The sequence below is a fragment of the Aspergillus affinis genome, assembly GCF_023601865.1.
Source record: "Aspergillus affinis strain CMG 70 chromosome Unknown NODE_4_length_623078_cov_86_301200, whole genome shotgun sequence".
Taxonomy (NCBI): domain Eukaryota; kingdom Fungi; phylum Ascomycota; class Eurotiomycetes; order Eurotiales; family Aspergillaceae; genus Aspergillus; species Aspergillus affinis.
Genome location: NW_026515785.1, coordinates 48,253 through 65,877, shown reverse-complemented (window position 1 = coordinate 65,877; position 17,625 = coordinate 48,253). Strand labels below are relative to the sequence as shown.

Here is a 17,625-nt window from a genome sequence, read left to right as displayed (position 1 = left end):
CTAGTACTGTGCGAAGGACAGGCTAAGTGAGCTAACCCCTCCCTTGGTTCTCTGGTGGATCCCCGATGACCAAATCAAGGGGGACTAACCACAATTTGACTCCCTACTAACCGACTTCAGGGGGCTGGATCCAACCAATGATTATACTACTCTACGAGACAAGCCCATTTCTCTCAGATTGATTTGGTCTTATAGAGCTTGCGGCGTATTCTACAAATTTCATAGTCGCATTGGCGAACTCCCGCTTCGGTTTGTCGATCCGTTGGACGATCTCGATTCAAATTAGCTTTACAGAGTAGTATTTGACATACTGAGTACGTTGTAGTTAGCTGTGAGCCACAGCCTTTGCACCCGGCCCTGTGATGCCTCGAATTGGATTCGAGCTTGTGTTATTTGCCTGCCCGTGACCGGAGATTATTGTGCTTGATTCTCGTGGTATATGTACTACTGTACATGGTCTACCGGCTTCTTGACGCCGCGCCAGTTATTCTCCGAGACGCGAGGATGCGGAAGGGTTGGGGATAGCAGAATAGACTCCCGGAGGGAGCCGGGAAAGCAGAAAAAGGACGACGGCTGGGGAGGTGGCCGGCTATACTTACCAAACAATCGAGGTATCATTAGCCAGTTGCCATCCTTCAGTGATTGACACGCTAATGCCACTAATCTTTAGTTGCTTCCAAGTAAAATGACGATGATCCCGTGTTGCGAACGTGTGGGTAACTTAGCAATGAGCCGTCCCCGATTGGACTCCACCGAGTGTCTGGAATGATGGAATCGAAATTCAGATGAAATTCCTTTGTCGGTGGGAGATCTTTCGGGTGTATCGATCACTGACCACTTCCTAGCCCTCGCGAGCATATTTCACAAGTCATAAGATTTGACAATCTTGAAGAGGGGCCTGGCCACATTTTGTGTTGTCGTTGTCGGCTGTGTTTTCCCTGTTTGAGCCCCGACAATGTTCGCCACGATGTCGGTGCTGATAGGGCGCCCATCCTTGCATACGAGCGACCGAGATAGATCATATTGATTTATGTGGTGGTTACAGTACATACGGAGTACATCCGTTGACCGACTGCCGTGAGCCGTGAGCCGTGAGCAAAGACCCTCGATACGCGGCCCTAGCTGAGGTGTCTGTCCACTCTGCTTCATTCATGGATTGATTGCCAAACTTACCCATCCAGATGGGCTTCCTCTGTACGACCAATACCAGTTGCAATTAACAAACCAATAGCTCGGACCTGTTCAGCTCCACGCTTGGGGCCATTTGCCTTTGCAATTGGCAGCCCAGAGCCGAGGTGGTGATAGACTTACTCCTCTCCCTGTCTCGACGGATCCACTTCCCAATGCTCATCATCTTGGCCTCCGCCCAGTCACTAATTCACGATGCCTGCAGAGTGCAGATTCAACTCTGTTTGTGGCTGGCGACCCTCACCGCTATAGAGTGCGATCAGCCCCGGGCCTGGCTGGCGATGACGCGCCCTGATCATTAGAAACAAACATGCCTCCTCTTTTTATTTGTTGTTTTTTTATTTCTTACAGAGGAAAAAAAAAAAAAAAATATCGTCCTTATTGTCATGATTCCCCTCTCTGCCATGCTGTTCCCCACAAAGGTTTCCTTTCCTTTTCGGGCACCTTGCTTTTTTGGAATTGACGGGTACAGGAGGCAATTGACTGACTCAAGATGCCTTGCCTATCCCGACTTACGTCAAAGTTACAGAAACAGAAACTTCGGGCTTTCCAACAGGATGCCACACACCATCCTTGCAAATTGTCGTACGGTACCAATATAGAAAGGATGTTCGCGGTGTAATTGTCGGTGCTCCCACTGGCCACTACCCCGATTCCTCAGGACTCGGGATCGATCATAGCTGAACCACGTTCGATCGGCACTAAATCTCTTCTTGCTTGATCGAATCGGAGGTCCCCACTCAGCCCCCAGCACCAATGTTGGGCGAAACATGGCTCTCTTGCGCTACTCGCGGGGCTTGAGCTATGTGTACTCCGTATTATTACTTGACAGCTTCAAGGGCGGTCCTCGGCAGCCATACACGATAATTCCCTGAAAAAATTGATTAATTACTATTGCTATCAATAAGATTCGACGCGCAGGCTCCACCAGGTGGCTACTTACTTCCGTACAAGTGATTTCTAAATCCGATTGTCCTGCGGCTTGCTTTTTAAATGCTACTGTGCCGACGCATCGATAGCTCGGTCGCCTTTTCTCCCTGAGATTCCTCCTTTGCTTCCTTTTCTTGTTTTTCTTGCTTGTTCCATTTGCCGCTTCCCCCAAACAATCTCTGCTAATATTTACTTTCCTTGTTGTTTGTCCATAATAAGATACCCATCATGTTGCGGAGATTCTCCACTACCTTCAAGAAGTCGAAAGGCGACCGTGAACCGAAGCAGAATAAGAATGGCGCGCAAGTAAATGGCACCAAGCGCCAGTCGAAGATGTCGTCGGCGCCTATCTCTTCGTCCGACGAAGACCAGAGCGAAACACTGGAAGATGGCGTTTCTGTTTTTGACAAGTATGCGCAGGTGCTCCATGCTTCGCAACGCCCTCTGCCGAACCAGACTGGCGATGGTACCTACCTTGAAAAAGAACACTCCGGAAGTCTGTTCCAAGATGTTCGCTCTCTGGGCTTTCGGGATGTTGGGACCGTGAGAGATCTTGTGAAACAGAAAGCCAAGGGAGAGCACACCGACGATAAGACGATGTTGATGGAGCGCATTATTCAAGTAAGACGAATGCCACAGCCCCTAGTCCTGTATACCTATGAGTTTGCTCACGCGCGTGTATCTTCGCAGCTTGTCGCTAGTCTTCCAGGAAACTCGAAAACCCGCTCCGACCTTACGAATGCCTTCTTGGATCAGCTATGGGGTTCTTTGCCCCATCCCCCGCTCTCGTAAGTCAAACAATTGATTACCAGCTATTCGCGCGCGCGCCGATCCAAGCTTTGGCTAAAACTCTCAAAGATTCATGGGAAATGAGTATGCGTATCGTACCGCAGATGGCTCAAACAACAACCCTACCCTTCCTTGGCTTGGAGCAGCCAACACGCCCTATGCTCGCTCGATTGCTCCATTGACCATCCAGCCTGGCGGATTGCCCGATCCAGGCCTGATTTTCGACTGTCTTTTCGCCCGTGAGAAGTTCACACCTCATCCGAATAAGGTTTCTAGTGTTTTCTTTGACTGGGCTTCTCTGGTGATCCACGGTGAGTGCTTGTGGAAGATAGACTGTCACGGTAAATGCGCTAATGCCACCTACTAGATATCTTCCAAACTGATTATCGAAACCCTAATATCAACAAAACCTCGGGTTATCTCGATCTTTCTATCCTATACGGTGACGTCCAAGAAGAGCAGGATCTGGTCCGAACGCATGAAGATGGCAGATTGAAGCCTGATTCCTTCTCCGAACCCCGTCTCCAGGCCTTCCCCCCAGCATGCTCGGTGATGCTGGTCATGCTGAACAGATTCCATAACCATGTTGTGGAGCAGCTTGCCGAGATCAACGAGAACGGTCGCTTCAATAAGCCTAGCCCTCGTCTTTCCGAGGAGGAGGCCAAGAAAGCATGGGCGAAATATGATGAGGATCTCTTCCAGACTGGTCGTCTGTATGTAGCCTCCACATACGTTAATACCCCTGCCCTGAAGTTGAGGAGCACTGACAATTTGCAGTATCACTTGCGGTCTTTTCATCAACATTACCCTGTACGATTATCTGCGCACGATCGTCAACTTGAACCGGGTCAACAGCACCTGGTGCTTGGTAAGTCGCTCGATAACCGGATGTAGAATTAAAGGCCTGACAAGCGATAGGATCCTCGTGCACAAATGGAGGGTACCAGCACTACTCCATCGGGATTGGGCAATCAGTGCTCTGTCGAGTTCAACCTTGCCTACCGCTGGCACTCCGCCATCAGTGCCAACGATGAGAAGTGGACCGAGGAGATCTATGAGGAGCTAATGGGGAAGCCTGCTGAGGAGGTTACTATGCAAGAGCTCCTGATGGGACTCGGTAAATACGAGGCCAGCACGCCTAAGGATCCTTCCAAGCGTACCTTTGCCCATCTTAATCGTCAGGAAGATGGCACTTTCAAAGATGAGGACCTCGTGAACATCTTGGTCAATGCGACTGAGGATGTTGCCAGTGAGTAGCCCGCACCTGTTGGGTAAGGGTTCAATGTGTCTAATATGAACTTCTTAGGCTCTTTTGGCGCCCGTAATGTGCCCAAGGCACTCAGGTCTATTGAGATCCTGGGTATTCAGCAGGGCCGTCGTTGGAACGTGGGCTCTCTTAACGAGTTCCGCAAATTCTTTGACTTGAAGCCTTATGATACCTTCGAGGAAATCAACTCGGACCCTGAGGTCGCTGATGCTTTGCGCCACCTGTATGAGCATCCGGATTACGTGGAGCTGTACCCTGGTATTGTTGCGGAAGAAGCCAAGGAGCCCATGGTTCCTGGTGTCGGTATTGCCCCTACCTACACCATCTCTCGGGCTGTCCTGTCTGACGCCGTGGCACTTGTCCGTGGTGACCGCCACTACACGGTAAGATTCTCGTCTCCAAAGCCACGGCTCAATTTGTTCCAACGTCCTAACTTCGACTTTTAGATCGACTACAACCCGAGGAACCTGACTAATTGGGGATACAACGAGTCCCGATACGACCTCAACATCAATCAGGGCTGCGTGTTCTACAAGCTGGTCGCGAGAGCCTTCCCCAACTGGTACAAGTCTGATTCGATCTACGCCCACTATCCCATGACAATTCCCAGCGAGAACCGAAACATCATGAAGAACCTCGGCAGAGAGTCGCACTACTCATACGACCGACCCACGTTCACGCCACCCCATGTTAACCTGGTCTCTTACCCTAATGTGAAGATGGCCCTGGAGCAGGAGAAGGAATTCCGTGTCGTTTGGGGCGAAGCCACCAAGCTCAGCCCTGGAAAGGGTGGAAGTGACTTCTGGAGCAAGTCTTTCAACAATGACCAGTGGCGCAAGAACATTAAGGAGTTCTACGAAGACGCAACTATGACTCTTCTGCAAGACAAGTCATGCAAACTCGCAGGAATCAGGCAGGTCGATGTTGCACGAGAGTGAGTAATCCTATTTTCCAATTTCAATCGTTCCTTGATTTTCTGACTCATTCTTGATAGCGTTGGAAACCTGGCGCCTGTTCACTTCGCCTCCAAGATCTTCTCCTTGCCTTTGAAGACCAATGAAAATCCCCGGGGTGTTTTCACTGAGCATGAGATGTTCATGAGTCTGGCTGTGATCTTTACTAGCATCTTCTTCGACGTGGACAAGATGAAGTCATACCCCCTGCACCACGCGGCGCGGGCTGTCTCTCATCAGCTGGGCCAGGTCATTGAGACCCATGTCAAGTCCATCAACTCCCCTGGTTTCCTCTCCGCAATTATTGATAGCTTCGCCGATGACCATAATGTCCTCAAGGACTACGGTGACCAGCTAATCAAGCAGCTGCTGGAGACCGGTCTGGGTGTCTCTGAGGTTGTCTTTGGCCAGATCCTGCCCACGGCCGTCTCCATGGTGCACAACCAGGCCCAGATGTTTACTCAAATCCTGGACTACTATCTTTCTCCTGATGGCAAGAAGCACCTGCCAGAGATCAACCGTCTGGCCAAGCAAGAAGGCAAGGAGTCTGATGATCTGTTGACTCGCTACTGCCTGGAGGCCTTCCGTCTCAACGGCACCTTTGGCTCCTACCGGGAGGCGCAGAGAGACTATACCGTCAACGATGTGAACGGACCTGTTTACATCAAGGCGGGTGACGTCATCTTCGTTGGCGCCGTGAAGGCCAACCGGGACCCTCAGGTGTTCCCCGACCCCAATGAAGTGCACCTGGATCGCCCGCTGAACTCATACATCCAGTACGGCCTTGGCGCTCACACTGGTCTGGGCAAGGAAGCCACTCTGCTGGCACTGACAGCCATGCTACGTGTGGTCGGCCGCCTGGACAACCTCCGCCCTGCCCCAGGCGCGCAGGGCCAGGTGAAGAAGATCTACAACGAGAGTGGCTACTATGTTTATATGCGGGCGGACTGGGGCAGCTACTCACCTTTCCCAACCAGTGAGTATTCCCACTTGGACAATTTCATCTTGCAAAAGCAACTTGCTAACCTATGCCCTCTAGCCTTCAAAATCCACTTCGACGGAGAGCTTCCCACCCCTAAAAAGCGACTGCATTAAGTTGAAGCAGCGTTTGCGTTGGCTCCAAATTGTTTGAGATGACGGTGAACAGTGATGATTGCGTGTTAAGATATCCTGAGTTTTGTTTTGTTTTATCTGGTTTGATTCGATACGTAATGGCTTGGATGTGATGTAACTCAGATGAACTCGTACTTTGGTCGAGATGTAGTAATATTTTATTGATTTTGAGCACTGCAGATTGGGAGTGTATCCCAGTCCATGTATGTAGTACGGAGTGTGTATCCATAGTAGTAGAGCAGCATGTCTGTTGCTGCCTGAGTGCCTTAATGCCTTGATGTCATCGCCCAAGGCCAGCACATTCACCGCCTGGATGCTTCATGCCCCACCGCCCTCAGGATGTTCTGCCACTGATAATCACTCGACAAAACAAACGACGACCGAGCAACGAGGGAAAGCCATCAGGGCTCAATCGATAATTGATCCATTCCCCTCGTCCTCACAGACACTACCACCATCATGCCACCTAAAGCCGCAAAGGGCGAATACATCGAGACCGTATGTCTAAATGACACTCACCCATTCCATTGGCAATTCCTCCCCATAAACATGAACTCCAACACATCTATCTCATCCCATCTCATCTCACCAAAAAAAAAAAAAACAAAACAGGACACAGGAAACAAAATATCCCGCCGGTCCCAAATCCACGGAACCCAGCATATCATCCTCGGCGGAAAGACCGTGATCCAAGCGGAGGCCGTCATCCGCGGAGACCTCTACCGCTCCTCTACCTCCTCCTCATCATCCTCAGCAGAGCACCACGGCCACGGCAGTCACGGCCATCACCACTCCTCCTCAACCTCGGCTCCAGCCTCTACACCCTCCGTTGCTATCACGATCGGCCGATATAGCTATATCTCGCGCCAGGCTGTGTTACGACCGCCCTCGCGTCTACACAGAGGCGTACATTCCTTCTACCCGCTCAAGATCGGCGACCATGTGTTTGTGGGCGAGCGCGCGGTCGTGGAGGCCGCGACCGTCGGGAATCATGTGCATATCGGGCGGGAGGTTGTCATAGGGAGCATGGCAATTTTGAAGGACTTTGCGTATGTGCTTGACGGGGCGGTCGTGCCGGCGGGTATGGTTGTGCCGAGTTGGTGTGTTGTTGGGGGCGCGCCGGCGAGGATTGTTGGCGAGGTCGGGGAGGGGTATGGAGTTGAGGGGGCGGAGGGGGGGATGGCGAGGGAGAGGTATAGGGTTGTTGGGAGGTGAAAAGGGGGGGATTGGATTTAGGGGATGGTGGTGATGATTATGATGAGTGGGTCTGCGTTTGTTCATACTGTTTATCCTTCTTATACCCCTGGGAAAATGTTATGGTTTTTGTGTTTTCATGTACATCGGTGCTTTGATTTCTGTGCTTTCAATCTGGGATTATTGTAACATATGGAAGACATGTCGCCTGCGCAGCTAGATACTGAAATAGTCGGGCTCAAACAGGTTCACAGATATTGACTGACAAGAATGATATGCTAAGATCTTATCTGGGCTGGATACGATAGTGGTGTATTACTTCTAGTGGTGTTCAGCCCATCTTCTCTAAATCTATCGCTCGCTTCAACCTCGGCTCTCCCTCAGTGTAGGGTTGACCGGCTTCGTTGCGTGCCAGATCGTTGATCCATCGCCCGTTTGGCTTTAAGCCCTTCTGTTTGGAAAGCGTGGATGCCAGGTAAAGCCAGTTCAGTGTGTTGCCCACGGTGCTGACCTCGTCGCATACATTCTGCAACGCGAATTGGCGCATCCGCTGGTACAGTTTGTCGTCGGTGCACAGGTCATAAAGGTGCTGCGCCACGCTGTCAGTGTCACCTACGTCCACCAGGAAGCCGTTCTCCTTGTCGGCGACCTGCAGGGGGATGCCTCCGGCCCGGGTGGCAATGACTGGTACTCCCTTGTGAATGGCCTCGGAAACCTTCACTTCGAATCCTTCCTGGGTGGACAGCTGCAGTGCCACCTTGGCCTTCGATAGTAGTGCATTGAGCACTTGGTCCGAAGATCCCAGCCGGACGACGCAGATTTGATCCGCGAGATAGGCGAGATTCTCCTCGATATGCGATACGACCGCATCGTAAATCACTGAGCCGTCGGGGTCATCAACTGACCCATGTCCACAAATCAGCAGCTTGGGTGGCGACTGATTAGGCACCGAGGCCGTAAACCGCTCATGGAATTTGACGTACGATTCCACCACCTCAGGGATTCCCTTGGATGGATCAAACCGGGCGATCTGTGCGATGTACTGTTCTGAAACCCCCCGAAGCAAAATGCGATGTCAGCCCGCAGGAAAGCAATTAGGACGGTGTGCATGGGATCCCTTACCTTTCGGATAGTCAATGGTCGGCATCCCCGAGTTTCTGCAGGTCGAATTGAAAGCACGGCCGTAATAGGCAGCATCCCAGTCTCGCATGTGTTTGTTCAATCCGTCCAGCCTGAGACAGAACATCAGCCAGAAACTCAATGGATGCAAATGGCAGGAAGAAAATAGATTGCTTACCAGTCCGTTGATGCCGGCATGTAACCCACTTTTTCCTGGGGCACATTGTGCGGAACAAATGTCCTGACGGGCTGACTGATGTAGACGTCTGCGGACTTGATGGTCTCCCACATTCGATTCCACGCCTCTGCCTGGGGAGTGCCTGATTGAGAGATCAAATCCGTTCGTATATGGATGTGGCTTCGGAAGATGACCGGCCGGTCAGGTGCTATGTCTTTGGCAATGGGGATCAATGCAGGCATCTGCGGGTCATCGATAATTATCACGTCGGCACCTCCTTCCGAAGGGTGTACGAGAGGGCCCCCGGGGACCAGCCAGTATCGCTTTGCATTTTCATGGATCCAAACCACAACCTGGTCCCATTTCTCCTCGGTCAAACGCTCTCCGGGCTGTGAAACGCCCTGCAGAATATTGTGATTTGTTTTGGTGACACGGAAGATCCCCGGTCGTGGTTTGGGTACATACCTGGGTCTTCAGATCAGTTGCTATCCCTCAATTTCGGAGTGTCGGGGGGAGGGAGACTCTTACCATGCAATATCGGTACCTAGCGAATGGGAGAATCTCACCAAGGCATGTCTCATCAAGGCCACGCCGCCACCCTGAGGCGTGGCACTAAAAAAGGCAATTTTGAGTTTCCTTTGTTTGAGATCTGTCGCATAATGTTGAACAGCGTTCCATGTCTTGGCGGTTACCGTCTTTTTGAAGTCATCAAGATTGGTGAGACGGACATGGAAAGCAGTATCAACCTCCACCAGGCCTAAGAACCCAACCTGTAGCAAAGGAAGATTGTCCGGTCCAAACAGTCTAGACGTTGCTTTAGTATCTCGTCCCACGTAACAAGAATAGAAGAAGGCTAGATGCGTCCTACCTCACACATTTACGTCCCATCGATTCAGCCTGCTCGTCGAGACCCCGGATCTTCCAGGCCTGGCTGCTGGGAAGACCAAAGGCGAATTTATCATCCCCTTCTCTTCTGCTTTCCTCGCGCAGTAATAATGGAAGTACATCCAGTTCAGCCCACAGACGTGAGCAAAGGCTAGGACAAGCATCTGCTACACGTTCCGGCATTGCTAGACCAATGAACTTTTCCATGTGTCTTTCGCTAAATTGCTGCAGTTGCTCGACAATGAAATGCCCAATCTCCGTGCAGAACGATTCATTCTTCTTGAGTTGTATGTCGTGCTGCACGAAATCTAGAAGGTAGGTCACGTCCCGGATGGCGAGAGCAACGGTCACAAGACCATCGTCTGTGAAGTCGGCCGAAAGACCTGCATATACAGTCTAGTCGAGTCAGTTCAGTGGGTTGAATCAGCAATCAAGCAGGCAGTCTGCATACCCCGGACAAAGGCGCACTCCAGGAATTTTGTTCGTACTGGACAGAGAGACGTCGTTGCTGATACAGCGAACTTCGACGTCTCTGAGGTGCCATACCAGGCGCCATAGTTGTGTGAATAAATCAGATGAAGGATGTACGGTATTGAGACTATGTACGAAAGATGCAAAAAATCAACAAAACAGCAAAGCTGCATTCAGTGAGGATGAAAATGGTATGGAGATTTCGATTGTAAGTATTGTTTTTGTATGTAGTACAGTGTGCTGGCTAAAGCGTTGGTGAGGTCACCAGTTCAAGCCCATGACGTATGAATGGTGACATCAAACGCGTTTTTCCGCGACATCCGAGTCTGCAGAGGCTGTTATAGGAGTGTTCCGTGAAAACCATCCAGTGGACGGTCAATGCTTAATTCCTTCAGATCTAATCAGAGAGAATGGATCGGGATATTAGTTGCGCACCGAGCCTGAGAAGTCAACCCTACTCCATCGACCCTGACTAGTTCTGCAAATGAAAGGGCGACAGAGAGGGGCTCCTGACTCGGAGGAACAGGTCACGGTCGCGGATTGTGTACTCCATGAAGGAGCATGGATCATGGAGGGGTCCAACCGGATGGCAGATTCCCACCCGGACTGGGGAGATGAGAGTGTCGCGGATAGAGAGGAAGGCAGGGCGCAGGTGGCACGGCATGGGAGGGAAAGAGAGGGGAGACACGTGAAACACTCGAATGCTTGGCATCTGCTGAGTCAGCGCAAACCCCCTTTTACGGAGTCCGCCCGATCCATTCGGGCTTCTCCTCGTGTGGATCGTTGCCAGGAACTCTGGGTTACGCCCATTTTAATTAATCACCTTGGGTCAATCTCCCTCTCTCTCTCCCCTTCTTCCTCTCCTGTTGTCTCCTTTCTGCCACGTTGGTTCAGACTCAGGACGGTTCCTGTTGTGTACCCCCCTCATCTGCTCATTTCCCCCTTTCGGCCAAGGTGAGTTAGTTTCACAAGTCTTGTTTACCTTGCGACTTGGCCTTGGTCCCTGTTAAGTGCTAACGCGGAGTTCTGTTACAGCGGAGTAGTCGATCCGACTTCACATTCTTTTTTTTCTTCCCTCCCTCTTTAATTATCTTATTCGATCCTTTCTTCAACCACTCCTTTCCCCCTCCTTCGCTCATCAGCCATTGAGTTCCTACCTCGAAGCTACGAACACCATCCAGCAAGACGCCATCCTTTACCAAGCTTTTTATCACTCTTAATCGTTGTCGGCGACTCCCGCAAGTCGCCTAATCACCTGTGAAAATGGGAGGCCAAGTTTCCAAGATAATGGGGAAGATTTTCGGAACGAAGGAAATGCGGATTCTGATGCTGGGATTGGATGCTGCCGGAAAGACGAGTGAGTTGCATCGCCCTCGACGCGACTTTTGACCCCGCAACTGTCGACTGTCGGTGTACACGGTTCAAGAATGATCCCGCTAATATGCCTCTCCGATTAGCAATCCTCTACAAGCTCAAACTCACAAACCAGGACGTGACCACCATTCCCACCGTCGGTTTCAACGTCGAGAGTGTCACATATAAGAATGTCAAATTCAACGTGTGGGATGTGGGTGGTCAGGATAAGATTCGGCCCCTCTGGAGACACTACTATTCCGGTAAGACCCCGATGCACCACCTTCAGCCCTAAAACTATTGCTGACCCGATGTGAATCTCTGCAGGTACCCAAGGTTTGATTTTCGTCGTCGATTCTAGCGACACGGCGCGAATCGAGGAGGCTCGCTCCGAACTTCACAAGATCATCAACGACCGGGAAATGAAAGACGCTCTTTTGCTGGTCTTCGCCAACAAGCAGGATGTTACAGGCCGTACGTGATTTGGCCCCTTGTTCATGGGCGTGTTCGGTTACTAACAGTCTTGCGCGTGTAGATCTTAGCCCTGAAGATGTCACCAATGCCCTGCAACTCAACAAGCTCAAGGACAAGCTGTGGTATGTTGCACCCAGTGTGGCTACCGACGGAACTGGTATCTTTGAAGGCCTGGTAAGGATCCTCCCCACCATCTTTCTGGATAACGAATCTAATTGGTTTCAGGCCTGGCTTTCCAACAACGTCAAAACCCAACCTGCGAAATAATTCCCGTTCATGGGAAGCATGGACCCTTTCGAGAGGCACCGAAACAACGCATCGCGCCTCATGTACAACAATCTCTTTTGTATCATCCAGTCTCTTTCGTTTCATGTCCGTTTTGATGAACAGAAGACGCAGCATTTGGACTCCGTTTTTTCACCACCTGTCCCTCATGCGCACGTCTTTCCTAACCTTCGCTTCTCCATTTCCTCCCTATTTTCTTATACTCTTTTTCTATTCCTATCATGATATCCCTCACTGTTGCTATGCGGGTCATATAATTTCCCTTATTAATATAATCTGCCCCCTCTTGTCTTCTCCCGAGCCCCCTGATTCTTCTTTCTCCTGTTCATCTTGGTTCTCTTCATGTAGAAACATCCAAAATAGAAGAAAGTCTGGAATAATAAATACGTCACTCCGCCTTGGATCCTGCCTGCTAAATTCAACGTATCTTAAGGAAAACCTAATATAGCAACGATGTTGATCTGCTAACTTGACCATGGATCAAACCAACCACAAATGCCAACCCGTTAAGCCGCCCGTGGGAACGAAGCCATGGCGTTCTGATCCGCCTTATGACTATCCATGTCACGAAGACGGATGGTTACTATGTTCCTAGATGTCCAAACATCAGACCTATACGGTATACTCGCGTCACCTTTACGTCGACGGCAGCTGATTATCTCAACCCCTATATGTTATCTTTCAAACGTCTACCAAGACTCCATACAATATCACGATCAAGCCCCCCTAATAGCACGAAACCAAGCATGCCAAATTACAGTGAAGGCGATAAGGTCCGCTACAAGGCTCTCGGAGGTACATACATCCCATTCCTCTTCGCACACACACACACTCTCTCTCTCTACCTTCCGTCCAGAATCCCGTATATAAAATTCTAGAAAGAAACCCACCAACTCCAATTCTAGGCCTCGACTCCAAAACTTCCGCAACGGTGGGAACTATTCGCGTAGTCCGCACTTCGCCGATGAACCTGATGGGTCGGCATATCACAGCGTCGGAAGATGATCCTCGATATGAGGTATGGGTGCTTCGATGTCCGAGGGTGGTTGTCTTGTTTTCTTGTGTATACGGAGCTAACGTATCTTGTGCATTCGATGTAGATTGAGAATGAGCATACGCATAAGACCTCTGCGATCAAGGAGACGAGTATTATTGGGCCGGCTGAGTAGGTTCTAGGTTGGTGGATCGTGGAGTGATAGGCTCGGTGCAGGTGAAGAGATGTTATATGGGGTACTAATGTGTTGAGAGAATTGGAGAGGAAGGTTTTTGAAGATGTAGAAAGAGAACTGGGGATATTTGTAGGTGACTATCGGTTGGAAGTGTTTCGTTGAACAGTGCAGGATTAATATCCATAGGGCTATGGGGTATAGTGGATTCCGTACGTTCATAACCCGTTCATTCGTTTGTCCCTCCATAGCTAGGAATCATGTCAGACAAAATCTACATGCTTAATGAGTCTAAACCACCCACTATTTGATCCTCTTCTCTTATGCATTGTCCATCTATTCATATCAATTGAATCTCCCTCCCGCACTCTACAACTGACCCGGCCAGATATCGTTGGCAATGTCTCGAACCAGCTTCAGTTTGGCAACCATGCCGTCGTGATCAATGGCATTACCTTCGCGGTGGCTTGCGAATCCACACTGCGGGCTAACACCGACTTGGTTGAGGGCTTCCTCGACTGAGATGTTGTTTCCTTCGGCAATGAACTTGGCGGCGTCGTAAACCCTCTTTTTCATCTCCTCCTTATCCTCCAGCTCAGGGAACTTGCTGGTCACAACGCCCAAGATCACGTTCTTGTTCTTGGGGAGTTCCTTCAGAGGCTCGAATCCTCCAGCTCGCGGGGTGTCATATTCCAGGTAATAGGTGTCGACGTTCAGCTCTTGGAACAGCTTGGTGGCGATACGGTCATAGCCACCCTCGGAGAAATGACGGCTACCGACAAAGTTACCGCGACAGATGTGCACTCCGATGTGGAAATCGGCAGGGCGCTTCGAGAGCAGGTCATTGTACAGCTTGATGTACTTCTCGAAGACCTCATCCGCAGTGTGGACATTCAACGGATCCGACTTCCAACCGTCAAGCATCTTATCGGAGCAGAAATCTACCAACCAGATTAGCCTCTACAGTTACCAACACCATGGGATCGGCAATCTTACAAGCAAGGTTGGGGTCATCGAACTGGATGTTGCGGCAGCCAGCATCATACAGAATCTGCAGTTCATCTTGGTACGCCTTGGCAATGTCGGCAAAATACTCCTCGTCAGAGGCATACACGTCCTTGGGATAGGCCTTGCCCTCCTTATAGCGCAAGTGATACCAGTTAGGAGCAGCTAAAGTGAGTTTCAAGTTCTTGACTTCCTCTGGGGGGACCAGGCTGGCCAGATACTTGAACTCGTCGATGTACGTACTTCCGACGTGCTTGATCTTGCCGGTACAGAGGACGGTCTCGCCGGGCTTATGGCCGGCCTCAAGGAAAGCAGCAATATCGGGAGCATAAGTACGGAAGATGTCGGGATCGAAATCCGTCACTTCGTCAAATCCATCAAGACCGGGGAAGAATGTGCCCCAGAACACTGGACGACGACGGGTCAGTCAATGCATTGCTGGGTTGAGTACGAGATATCGCAGGCTCTTACTGTGTCGACGGTATTCTCCATCCGAGATCGCAGCATAGCCGAGTTTCTTTTGGGTCTCAGCAACTCCCTTGACGTCCCTGTTTTCAATCACGGCTAGATCGGCACTGGGGAGTTGCCCTTTCTCAAAGGCAGTCTTCGCTTCCAGAAGCGCATCCGTTCTCAGGAGAGACCCCAGGTGTTCAGCACGAAAGGGGGGATTGCGGTGGAGTTGAGGCGACATTATGAAAGCTATGGTTTAATCCATCAGTATCTCAATGTCTACGGACAATACTCACATGGAGGAGGAATGACGGCATGAACTTACACAACTGTTAGTATGTCTAATGGCGAAGCAGGAGTGTCAGGAGAGTGATGGAAGTTTTTAGGGAGGACGAGACCGACGAGAGAGGGGCAGCGAGCGCAGTAGTCCCCAGTTGATCAGGTTTACGTCTCAATATAACCTCCCCGGATCCTGACTCTTGCCCCACTTGTTGAAGGTTCTCTCCACATTTCAAAGCGGCGTCATGGAAGGAACGAAGGCTTGACGATAGGTTATCTCACTTAGGAAGGAGACAATAACCGCGGAAAAGAAAAGCGAGGAAGTTTTATCCTCGGCCCGGATACCATCTGACTGACAGGCACCATCTAAGCAGATTCGTGACCCCAATCTTCGGACACAAAAGTCATGACGCAGGAAGAGAGGACCATACCTCTATTGCGAGGTGGGGCCCTTGTCAGCACTTACTCAGCTATATTGCTTGTTTAGCGCCACATGAGAGTCCAGTTGAGGCTTTTGACAGGGTAGCGAGGGAGATCCTAGGTCCTCGCCGCTCGATAGTCATTCCTCTTTGCTTGTGAGCAAACGCAGCATGGGATCGGTCTTTTGAGAGGCGACCATAATGTAGTCAGTTGAATCAAAACCACGGATATAATGCGTAGATATTTCTCGGACCAGAGACTCCACAGGCCAAGGGGTTTTGCCGACGAGCAGATGGATGGTCTCTCTCTAGCGTATCGGAGTCTGCGAACTGCACGGAGGAGCGTTAGGCTAAGAACGCCCGGCAGTTGAGCGCTGCCTTCATTCCCGAGATTATACTGCCCCTCTCGTCTCCACCGCCTACCATTCTAGGAAACCGTATCATCTATTGTCGTCACCGCCAACTGCCTTTTGCCATCTCCCTCCTGTCTTCTACGAAGCCCTTCTAAACCGGTTGATCTTCTTGATTTTTGTAATATGTTGTTCAGTTAGCCCATTCTAGTACTAACCTATTCCATCTCAAGATTGACGATGACACCCGTGTCGTTGCCGTCATTCGAATTACTGCCAAATGAGCTTCTTGATGAAATCATCTCCTGTCTAGCCACTTCTCCCCCCTCTGCAGCCCGATTGCATCAGCCCCCAAGCGCCCGTATATCTAGATCCGATGATCGTCCGCTCAAAAATCTTGCTCGCGCTTCATCGCAGATACTCGAGGTTGTGCGGCCTCGGCTTTTCGCGCATGCCTGCTTCGATCTAGAGAATGTCCCCGAGTTTCTCTCTTTCATCTCAACATCGAACCTCGGTCGGTATGTGACATCAATTGTGGTGCATAGTCGACCATTTATGAAGCAAGCAGCAGATCCATTTTGGTGGCGCCAGGTGCTTGCCTGCCTTGATCCGCTGGGCGTGACTGTCGTCGCACCGCCCTCATCTATTGGAACGATGCTGGGCGCTGAAATATTCGAGGGAGATAGTTGGGCCTTTGACGTACCGCTGCAAATCCTCCACCTCAAGAAAAACCCGCAAAATGTCGCTCTCGGGCAGTTGCCATCTCTCGAAAAGTGTTCCAGTCTTCTCGAGGCCCGAGATTGGTCTTCCATGGTTTTCAACGAGTCTTCTTCTATCAAAGCGTACACTCACTACGAGTACTTCCTGTTCCAAAGCCCTTCTCTCTTCACTACATGGGGCTCTATAGCATCCCTCCGGTCTCGCGAGGCACGGGCGGCCCTATCTGTTCGATTTAATAACTTGACCTCCTTCAGCTTCGTGGCCGTGTTTCCATTCTATAACCACGTGAAACTTGTCCTCAATGCGATCGAGTTAATGGTAAATCTACGGTCGCTAAGCATTCAGCTAGCTCCTTGCGAGGGCGACAAAGTCACGGAAATAGAGCAAAAGGGTTCGATGGACCCGAGCGACCCTTGGATGGAAATCGCCACAGGGTACTCGCTCATTGCACATTTGGTGAAGGACTTGGGTGAAAAAAAGCGCCTTGTACAATTCATGGCCCGTGACTATTCTTTTGATGCCCTTCGGCCTGAACTTTCTGCTATACTTAGTGAGGTCTTAGATGATACCGATTGGGTACATGATGGCGATGGCACTTGGAACAGGAGAGTCAGGAACTCGTCCGAACCATTCAATGAGGTACTGCCATTAGTGGACGTCTAAGCTCTCTTCTTTCCCTGGACTGGACGCCCTGTTCTTCTGCCGTCTTTACTGTATTCTTAAGCCTGCGTAGCTGGCTACGCTGTCTCTGCAGATAATCACTAAGAAGGGTGTGTACATATTCCGAAAGAACGTGTAAATATATCAAGGCAAATCATTCATGCTAGATTCCTAGTATTCAATGATGGAGTTTTACCTTGTGCATTCTATCTTCTTGTGTGCCTTACGGGCGAGGCAGCGGCACGTGGAGCGGGCGGCCCGGTCCATTTTTCCTAGATCAGAGTACTCTCTCACCATCTCTCCGATTCACCCTTCGCTCTTCTCTGTGAGCTCCAGGAGAACCTGCTCACGTTCCCCATAAAACAATGTCACATTAA

At 50.5% G+C, this 17,625-nt stretch overlaps 6 protein-coding genes across 6 annotated transcripts; 4 read left to right on the top strand and 2 right to left on the bottom strand.

Annotated features, from left to right (window-relative positions):
- Window positions 1–2,346: 2,346 nt before the first annotated feature.
- KD926_007905 (peroxidase/cytochrome P450 family protein) lies at window positions 2,347–6,222 on the top strand (the record flags this gene model as incomplete). Its single annotated transcript, XM_053102384.1, has 10 exons — window positions 2,347–2,739; window positions 2,809–2,906; window positions 2,977–3,218; window positions 3,275–3,620; window positions 3,685–3,775; window positions 3,826–4,156; window positions 4,214–4,557; window positions 4,621–5,108; window positions 5,169–6,103; window positions 6,167–6,222. 10 exons carry the CDS (start codon window positions 2,347–2,349, stop codon window positions 6,220–6,222), a joined length of 3,324 nt encoding a protein of 1,107 aa, XP_052960471.1.
- A 477-nt stretch (window positions 6,223–6,699) lies between these two features.
- On the top strand, window positions 6,700–7,455 carry KD926_007904 (dynactin subunit 5; the record flags this gene model as incomplete). The annotated part of the gene is made up of 1 exon (XM_053102373.1): window positions 6,700–7,455. One exon carries the CDS (start codon window positions 6,700–6,702, stop codon window positions 7,453–7,455), a length of 756 nt encoding a protein of 251 aa, XP_052960470.1.
- A 310-nt stretch (window positions 7,456–7,765) lies between these two features.
- On the bottom strand, window positions 7,766–10,172 carry ccg9 (putative trehalose synthase (Ccg-9); the record flags this gene model as incomplete). Its single annotated transcript, XM_053102362.1, has 6 exons — window positions 7,766–8,481; window positions 8,557–8,666; window positions 8,732–9,196; window positions 9,260–9,535; window positions 9,600–10,012; window positions 10,068–10,172. The coding sequence occupies 6 exons, from the start codon at window positions 10,170–10,172 to the stop codon at window positions 7,766–7,768; spliced, it is 2,085 nt and encodes a 694-aa protein (XP_052960469.1).
- Window positions 10,173–11,350: 1,178 nt separating this feature from the next.
- Window positions 11,351–12,181, top strand: KD926_007902 (ADP-ribosylation factor family protein; the record flags this gene model as incomplete). Its single annotated transcript, XM_053102352.1, has 5 exons — window positions 11,351–11,444; window positions 11,545–11,703; window positions 11,768–11,914; window positions 11,976–12,088; window positions 12,140–12,181. 5 exons carry the CDS (start codon window positions 11,351–11,353, stop codon window positions 12,179–12,181), a joined length of 555 nt encoding a protein of 184 aa, XP_052960468.1.
- A 1,553-nt stretch (window positions 12,182–13,734) lies between these two features.
- On the bottom strand, window positions 13,735–15,061 carry KD926_007901 (cobalamin-independent methionine synthase II family protein; the record flags this gene model as incomplete). Its single annotated transcript, XM_053102341.1, has 3 exons — window positions 13,735–14,306; window positions 14,362–14,778; window positions 14,842–15,061. 3 exons carry the CDS (start codon window positions 15,059–15,061, stop codon window positions 13,735–13,737), a joined length of 1,209 nt encoding a protein of 402 aa, XP_052960467.1.
- A 1,047-nt stretch (window positions 15,062–16,108) lies between these two features.
- KD926_007900 (F-box domain protein) lies at window positions 16,109–17,251 on the top strand (the record flags this gene model as incomplete). The annotated part of the gene is made up of 1 exon (XM_053102330.1): window positions 16,109–17,251. The coding sequence occupies one exon, from the start codon at window positions 16,109–16,111 to the stop codon at window positions 17,249–17,251; it is 1,143 nt and encodes a 380-aa protein (XP_052960466.1).
- Between the last annotated feature and the right edge of the window lie 374 nt (window positions 17,252–17,625).